At 59.9% G+C, this 9,073-nt stretch overlaps 1 protein-coding gene across 1 annotated transcript; it reads left to right on the top strand.

The window, feature by feature from the left end:
- Positions 1-1,231: 1,231 nt before the first annotated feature.
- LOC101043442 (TBC1 domain family member 26) lies at positions 1,232-7,829 on the top strand. The gene is made up of 9 exons (XM_003929264.4): positions 1,232-1,294; positions 1,411-1,493; positions 3,309-3,348; positions 3,799-3,879; positions 4,081-4,188; positions 4,523-4,632; positions 5,919-5,967; positions 6,923-7,057; positions 7,743-7,829. The coding sequence occupies exons 1-9, from the start codon at positions 1,232-1,234 to the stop codon at positions 7,827-7,829; spliced, it is 756 nt and encodes a 251-aa protein (XP_003929313.2).
- Positions 7,830-9,073: the final 1,244 nt, after the last annotated feature.

Consider the following 9,073-nt stretch of genomic DNA (forward strand, 5'->3'; position numbering starts at 1 on the left):
CCCTCAGCACTCCCCGGGTGCACATTCTACACTGACTGGGTGGACCATCCTCTCATTTGTCCTCATAGCGACTCTGTGGTGTGGATGCTGTCCCCAGATGTACCCATTCCACAGGGGAGATGTGTGAGTCAGAGAGGTGGTGACTGGCCCAGAGACCCAGATGTGACCTGGGCCGTGTTCTCAGCCCTACCCTTTGCCATGCTGGACTTGAGCTCTGACCCCTGTGACCCCCCTGCCCTAGATTCCAAATCTTCTTGGAGTTCTGGACTCCAGTGAGGCAGAGTCTGGTCCTGGAAGAGGCACTGCGACAGAGCCCTGTGGGTGGGGTGGAGGGTGCAATTCTTGCTCCAAGTCTGTGCCCCAAGCTGGGTCCCCACAGGAGGAGGTCTCACCAACTCAGACTTCAGGTGCGCTCACTGATGGCTGCTGTGGGACCTGCTGGACACATGGGGTCCTTCATCTAGGAGTGATGTGAGGAGTGCTCTCCCCTCAGGCAGTTGTGGAAAATGAAGGAGCCCTGGAGGGCTGCCTGGAGGGTGACGATCATACCTTCTGGTCAAAGGGTCTTGGGGACTGGAACCCTCCCACCGTGTCCCATTCTGTCTGTCCCTCTTGTAATGACAGCTAGGAATTGTGGAATCTGCCATCCCTCCACCTGAGATAGGGTCTTCACGAGCACAGAGGCTGCTCTGGAGTCAATAGATGGTCTTTTCCCCAGACCAAAGTGCTTGTCTGGTGGTGTTCCTGAAGCGGCTTCACCGGCCAGAGTGAGTCAGAATTGGAGTAGAGGGGAGCAGTCACCAGATGTCTTGCTTCCTACAGAAAACTGAGTATATTCCTGGTCCCTGAAAAATCCCCGGAGGATCCCTGACCCCACCTGTCTCCAAGTGCTCAGAACAGCCCATTGTGGGGTTTTCCCCCTCAGTAAGTAGACGCTGTTTGTCCTGCCGGGATCAGTGCCTGTCTGGCTTGGGCTGCTTGGGGACAATGGGCCTCTCTGTTAGGTCCCCATGTGCTCAAGTCCTCAGGAAGGAGCCCACCACTGATTGGAGGCAAGAACTCCAGAGATTGAGTCAGGGGCGGGGCCACTCAGTCTGGCCCCTGTCATCAGGGAGGGTAGTGGAACGGGGCTTACCACAGTGGAGTGTGTCTCGGGGTGCAGTGGGAGCGGTTCGGGTGTTCTCTGGAGCTCTCGGCTGCAGCAGAACCTTGGATGACTTTGTCTTGCAGGATGGAGGTGGATGAGGCCCTGGGTACACTGCCCGGCCAGGGGCAAGGCGACATCATCTGCCAGGTACAGGTCAGGCCACTCCCTCGAGGGAGGCAGGGGCTCATCTCTCCTTCTGCTCACATCCCTGGGCTGAAAAACCCTCACCTTGCCCCCCTACCCTGGCCACCTCTGGATTTCAGGGACACCAAGCTGGCGCAGCAGTGGACATGGGGCATGGGGCTGCTGATAATGAAAAAGACACCAAGCACCTTGGGATTATGCAGTGAGTCCTTTGCCCACCTCACCCCACCCCTTGCCACCAACCCCAACCACCAGTGTCGCCTCAGCAATGGGTTTTGTTTTTAGAAAGGCCCCTCTGAAGCAGGACATGTCTCCCCGGCTCGGGCCAACCTCCTCTCCAGGCTCAGGACCCCTCCCGGGCTCTCCTGTAGGTCCAGCTCGTGGTCAGGGTTGGCACAGCCTCATGGCACATGTAGGGAGCTCAGGACAGTGGGTGGGGACAGAGAGGGGACTGGCACAGGTCCTTGGGCTCTCAGCACTGTGGTCTCCAAGCAAGCAGGAGAGGACGGGGCAGCCTGAGGGTATGGCCCTGTCCCCATGAGGCTTGCCCTGGTGAGATCTGAGGGTTGTGGCCACAGGGCAAGGGACACCTGGCCTCCCTGTGGGCAGTTGTATAGCAGATCTCTGAGAGCTCGGGGGGCTCAGGCAGCGGAGGGGGCATGGGGACAGTGAGGGCCTTGGCCCTGGCCGTGGAAGGTTGTGAAGAAGAAGAGCAGGTCCCTGGCCTGGGTTTCTCACTGAAGCCAGGGGGACAACAGAGCGTGCAGCTGAAGGCCCCGGAGTGGTGCTGGGAAGGGCTCTGGGCCTGGGAAGGAGAGCCCAGCCTGGAGCCCACCCCTCAGGACTCACAGGATCCAGAGAGGGAGGAGCCTGCGGGAGGGGTGCAGAGTGAGCCTGTGAGACCTGCCACTTCTGGGAAGCACCTGAACCAAGCCGGCCCAGCGTGGAGCTGACAGTCTGGGGAGCACAGCAGATGGGGTGGGCAGGGAACAGCGGCTCACCTGGGACCTATCAGTTGGGGGACTCAGTCAGTCCCCAAGGCTCTGTGTGGCCCTCCAGGGACCCTGCTTCCCGCTGGCTCAGTCAGCACCGCAGAGGGTGGATGAGGGGGGCAGAGTTAGGGCGGGCAGGACAGTAGGGGGAGGACAGCCAGGCACCCCATGTCCTGGTTTTCACAGTGGTTGGGAGGAGGCTGAGGGCTGAACGTCAGTGACCTGAGAGCCCGCTGAGGCTGGAGGCAGGGTGGTGGGGCAGCCCCACTAGCTGCAGGGCCCTTGCTCACCCTCGTTGCCCTGGATATCTCCCCAGCAGTGCTGGGCAGCCCAGTGAGAGAGTGGCCGAGGCTTGGGTGTGGACGGATCAGGGAGGTCTCACTCAGAGGTTCTGACAGGACAAGGGTCACAGAAAGGCCAGGGTGACTTGAGTGAAGGTCACAGTCTCTGGGCCAGGCAGGATGGGGGAAGGCGGGGAGCAGGCAGGGTCAGCGGCCAGGGTGCAGGCAGAGGCAGGTGCATGCTGGGAGGTCAGACCCTGCAAGGCCCGTGGGGAGTGTCGGGTGGGACGGGCTCCAGGTGTGTCCTCAGGGCCTTGGGCAGCTCTCAGGCCAGGCTCCCTGGACTCTGGTGGGTGATGTGGTCACTCCCGAGGCACTGCTGTCCGTCAGGGCTCGGCCACCCACACTGGGCTGCAGCCATCCTGTCTCAGGACTGGACTTGCTCAGCTCCCACAGAGGGTGTTGCCTCCAGCCCAGGAGGGGCAGCCCCGTTGTGCAGCCGGAGTCACCCCACGGCACCAAGTGACCCCCGCCAGGCCAGCATCAAGCTCCCTCTTCTCCAGGCTCCCGGTGCCTCATGGGCATCAGCTCCACAGGGAGGCTCTTGTCTTCCTTCCGTGTGCCTTCTCCCAGCCTGAGACTTAGGGTGGACAGGGATGGGCTGTCTTTCCCTGGGGCCCTCTTTGGGAGGGGGATGGATCCTGGCCTGGGCAGGTCCTCAGCTCTGCCTGGGTTGCCTTACAGTGAGACAGAGCTGCTCCCTGTCCGTATTCCGGAGGTGAAGGTGAGAGCCTGGGAGTGCTGTGTGGGAGGCTGGTCCAGGGACAGGGAATCGGGTGGTTGGTGAGGCAGCCGGGGTGGCCCACAGGCCCAGGAGGTGGTGAGTGGGCCACAGCTATCAATGGGAGGAGCAGCCACTCCTGCTGAACTCCGTTCCCATGAGGGTTTCACCAAAACGCAAACTGCAGTCCTGGCTCAGAGTCGACTGCCTGTTGGCTCCAAGTCCCGAGCTGAAGCCTGGGACCGACCAAAACTCAGCAGGTCTGTGTCCTGGCATCACCAGGCCAGACTTCTAGCTGCAGTTAGTTCAGAGGGTCTCCACCCCTGAGGTCTGCCCTTTCCTGGCTCCTACCCACTGGGTCCCTTCAGGGCCCCGAAGCCCAGGACCCAGCATCCACAAGCCACTACCAGATGCCTGACAGCTCCACTAACTCCATCATGGCTCATTTCACAGCAAAAACGTCAGGATGCAATACGCATCCAGAAGTGGGTCAAGATGCTTAAAGACTGGCCAAAATATAAAAACACCGAGAAGGTACCATGGGGAGGGAGTGGTCCCCATGACTGCTCTCTGCAGAGCCAGGAAACAGGTGCCCATGGCTGTGACCTGGCAGCACCTGCCTCTCAGTGGGTGGGTGGCACCCATCCTCACCATAGGATAGCAGGCCTGTTCGCCAGTTTTCCTTGCTGGGGCCACCCCGTGTCCTGTCACACTGGAGTGTTCTTCTGTCTGTAGCTCTCCCGCAGAGTGTACAGAGGAATTCCCCAAGCAGTACGAGGTCAGGCATGGTCACTCCTGCTTGACATTGGCCAAATCAAGACTGAAAACCCCGGGAAATATAGGGTAAGGCCCTCCCAGACTCAGCCAGGGGAGGACAAACAGGCCAGGCCGTGGCAGGCACCCGGGACCCCAGCTGGAGGGAATGTGGAGCCGGGGTTGGGAGTGGGGGTTCTGGTCAGATGCACATCCAGGCACCGATGGTGACTTAGGTGCCACAGGTGCGCTGGGCTCTGCTGACCCTCCTTGGCTTCAGAAACAAGGCAAAAAGGAGCTTTCTGCAGAAGGAAACCTTCCTCCTTTCCTTGCAGAAGTGCTGACTGGGGGATGGCTGCTGTCTGGGGCAGGGAGTCTTTTGTCTGTTCTGAGGCTGCTTCCTCCTCTTGGTCCTTCCCTACAGGTCATGAAGGAGAAGGGCAAGAGTTCCTCCAGGATCATCGGCCTCATCAAGCTAGATGTCAAGCACACCCTCCAGAACCACGAGATGTTCATAGAAGGACTCGGGGTCAAGTAAGGCTTGTGGGCGCTGCAGGGGTGCCAGGGAAGATCGGGCAATCCAGAGGAATGAGGGCTTCCCCAGGGCAGAGGCCAGGGTCACCCAGGAGGGGTGACAGAGCCACCAAGGGCTCTCCTGCCCGAGGGAGCAGCGAGCACCATGGACTGAGCACCTGGCACCATGGACTGGGCACCTCCAGGGCTCTAAGCCCTGAACCAGGCTGGGACGTGTGGGGCTAGAACCCAGGTGGTTCCCAAGGAGCTGACAGGCAGCAAAAAGAAAAAGAAATGCATATGCAGAACGGTGAAAAGTGCTCTCCATGACCCACAGGTACCCAGGGTAGGGACCCATGGGAAGGTGGCAGGATGCCAGGGCTCGGGAGCCTTCCTGGGCAACACTAACAGCCCACAGTACCAGGGAGGATGCCCGGCCCAGAAACTCTCATCCATGGCTGGTGGGAACACTACAGGGCACAGCTACTTTAGAAGTCAGATAGGCCACGGCTCACAAAGCTCAGTAGCCTCGTACCACACAACCCCAAAGTGTCACAGATACTGACCACACTGATTTCAAACTGACGTTCAAGTAAAACCCGCATGCCACGTTCACTGCTTGATTGATTGTCACTCACACCTGGAGGCTACCGAGATGATCTTCAACACGGGAACTGGGGAGGAAGGGGCTTCCGCTCTTCAGCCAGAGACGACTCAGTGAGGAAAAGGAACGAACCCCTGATGCCCGCAGGAACATGGGTGGATTGTAGATGCATCTTGCTGAGGGAATGAAGTCAGACCCAACAGGCTACCTCTGTCGAATTCCAATTCACAGACCATTCAGGAATAGGGCAAACCACAGAGACAGAGAACAGGTCAGGATGGCCAGGGGCTGACGGAGCCGGGAGAGGTCAGCCGCAAAGGGGACGCGCTGGGGACTTGGAGGATGAAGGAGCTGCTCCGGGAGGGGCTGCAGTGGTGGATGGGAGGCCCTGCACGTTAGTTCAGAGCTGTGGAACTGCACGTCCCAAAGACTGCACTTCCGTGTGTGCAAACCCAGAAAGGGGAAAAGAAAAAAATCAACCAGAGGGAAAATGATCACCGATCCAACCGTACACCTGTGATACTTGCATTGCAAGGAATGTGGATTCTACTACTGAAACAATTCCTAAAAACTCAGGTGTCCTGAAGAGCTCACTGCTTATTTGGGGGATCATCTGAACCCAGAATTGTGTTTGTGGTCCGGGTTTGTAGACAAAATGAAACTGACAGCATCCACACAAAACAAACAAAACTCTCTTTTCCAGGCAGCAGAAATTATGTGACATTCTCATGGCCTACTCTGCATATAACCCTGTGAGTATTCCTGGGCAGCGGTATTCCTGGGCCATATTCCCATATTCACAGGCATGGGTTTCTCTCGGGGGTGTCGGCACTTCTTGAAAATTCAGTGTTTGTGACCCACCAGAAGGTGGTAGGCAGGACTCAAGCTCAGTGCTAGCAGAAAAGGGTTGAGGCCCAGACTCCTGGTGTCACGTGGATCCAACCACCACATCTCAGAGGAAGAAATGACCGTCCCCTCCTGGTGTTTCCCCAAAGCTTGGGAGCTTGGCAGGGTCCCACGCAGGATGGCCCTCACAGGAGACAGGTTTGACACGTTGCTGAGGTGCCTGATGGGCCAGGCTCTTATGAAATGAGTCTGCATCCTGAGGAAGCCTCTTCTTCACTGGAAACCTGGAAAGGATACAATTTCCCCTTTGCCCAAACCCCATGGGAGCACAGCAGATAGGGGAGGGGGTCACCCAGGTGGCTGCTCCTGCTTGGCCCCCACTTTCCAGACCATTCCAGGCAGGGAGAGCTGCTGAGCTGACTCCATGGGCTGCTCACATGGGGTCTGGACCCATCCACCCTCCTGTGCCCGGCAGGCAGCCCCTGGGCTGTTGTTGCGGGACGTTTGTGTGGTGGTCAGCGCCCCACCGCCTGCCCTCATGGCGGGTGCACTTCATAGGTGCTGCCCCAGGCCTGGCACAGTGCCCTCTCCAGCCTGGCCCAGGTGAGGGGCAAGAACAATCCCTGCCTGTGCCCTTTTGGGCCATGTGAGCTTGAATGCTGACGGCAGGGGTCCTCCCAGGCTCCTTGTCAGATGAGTTGTGTTTGACCTGCTCTGTCCTCATGGGCCAGGGGAGGGGTGCAGAGGCTGCACCTCAAATCCCCTGGGGCCTGAGGCAGGTGTCCCTGAGACCCTCTGCCATCTCTGGTGACACACGCCCTCCCAGGTGACATCCTTCTACAGTGACTCTGGCTCTTGCAGGAGATGTGCTACCACAGGGACCTGAGCCTCATCGCCGCAATCCTCCTCCTGTATCTGCCAGAGGAAGATGCCTTCTGGGCGCTGACCCAGCTGCTGGCCAGTGACAGGCACTTCCTGCAAGGTAGGTGGACATCTGTCCCCAGTGCCTTATACAGCCATGCCAGGGGACGGCCACCCTGTCCGGTGATCCGGACTTCCAGGCAAGGTGCCTTCCTTGTATCCCAGCTCATTTGGAGATTCCAGGACATCCCTGCTGAGGTCCCACAGCAGCCTGGGTCTGGGCAGGGACCCCCTCATGTCAGGTCAGATCCCTTTCATCCCCAACAGCAGAGGACATTGATACCTCCCCCTGGTCGCCCTCTGTCACCGAAGCCAGCCTTGACTTTGTGCAGGTGATACTCACCTCCCCGAATGTCCTCCTGCCTCCCAGGTGGCTGTGTTCCCAGCCACCTTCCCTCCCCATGGATGGGCCAGCAAGGCCAAGATGGCAGTGTCTGCCCATCCCGTGTCCCCCAACCTGACCTCACATCCAAGAGATGTTCACATAGCCCCGAGCTCCCACCCTGTTCTCCCTGCTGGCACCTGCCTCATGGTGTCAAACACAGGCCTGCCCTCCTGGCACCTGGACCCAGGATGCCGCTGGGCAGCGCCTCCAGCCAGGACCCACCTCCCTAGGGCTAGGGCCACATGAGGGGTCACCATGATGGGAGGGAGGGAGGCCTTGGGGTCCAGGGTCCCCCTCCCTGCCCAGCTCTTCCAGCTGATGCCTCCACATCTTGGGAGTGGGCTCTGATGGGGTGATGGGTCGGGGGCTTCTCAGCATTCTACAGCCCAAATCCAGCCCCGCTGCAGAAGCTCCTATCGCACCAGGAGCACGTGTTGCACAAGTCCTTCCCCGAGATCATGAGACACCTGGTGAGTGGATGACGCCCTCGGCTCCTCCCCAGAAGCCCTGGGTCCCTGGGCCAGGGGAGGCCCGAGCTCCTCATCGGGCTGGCAAGAGGCCAAGTCCCAGCCACGGCCCGACCTGGGATGGGCATTCTCCATGGGTTTGGAGTTGGCTTTCCTTTTTCTGCCCTGGTGGAGTAGAGGCACTGGGGCCAGGGCCAAGCCACAGCTGAGCAGGGCTGAGGGAAGTGTGTCCACTGGGCATCCGTACATGGGGCAGGTGTTGGAGCCCTGGCCACCGCCCTGGGTTCTGTCCCTTGGGGAAGGGTCTGCAGAGGGGCCTGCAAGTGGGAGGATTTCAGGGCAACCCAGGGAACCCTGAGCACCTCTGCTCCTTTCTTCAGGGCAAGGAAGGGCTGTGCATTGAGGGTTCCATGCTGACAAGGCTACTCCAGTGTTTCGTTGACAGGGTAAGGAGGCACAGGGAGACCCCAGCCCAGGGACCCTCCTGCCCTGCAGTGTCCGGCTCCCTCAGCCTAGGGGTCCGGCTTCCCCAGGAGGACCCGGCTCAACCCCAGCCCACAGAAGGCACAGGCAGGTCCCTGCAGGGCACACAAGCCAGGCCCTGCCTGAGAGGGGGCATCTGACAGCAGAGACCAGGGCTCAGGCCCAGCCTTGTGGGCAGACTGGATTAGGACCCAAATTGACAAGGAAGCCCCAAGTCCTCAGGAAGCCCCTCCTTCCAGAAGCCACAGCACTGATGAGTCCCCCAGGAGGAGCTGCAGGACTTTGTCTGACCCAACCTCATGGGGGGTCTCATCCCATGAACAAGGGTCCCCACCACTCCAGGGGACTGAAACCCCGATGGGCACTGCTCAGGCCCCCGACCCCCGCCTGGAAAGCCCAAGCCCTCCCACACCTGCCGTCCTTACAGAAATCCTTCGGACTCACACTGCGGCTGTGGGATGTGCTCATCTTGGAGGGCGAGCGGGTACTGACGGCCATGGCGCATGCATCATTCAAAATGCACAGGAGTAAGTCGCGTGTGCCCAAGGGTGCCTGGGGGAACACGCGGGACAGACCCCGGCTGGCCTGAGGGAACTGTCCTTACACTGCCCGCTCCATCGGGTCGGGGGTCTGGCCTGGTGGGCTAGGCAAGGCCTGATGACACTGTGCCCCAACGTGACCCAGACGGAAGTCAGGAGTGCGGTGCACTTCCCTGCACGGCCTTCCCCAGCTGTGGCCTCCTGTGCACAGCTCAAC

Source organism: Saimiri boliviensis, chromosome 17, assembly GCF_048565385.1.
Source record: "Saimiri boliviensis isolate mSaiBol1 chromosome 17, mSaiBol1.pri, whole genome shotgun sequence".
NCBI classification, from domain to species: domain Eukaryota; kingdom Metazoa; phylum Chordata; class Mammalia; order Primates; family Cebidae; genus Saimiri; species Saimiri boliviensis.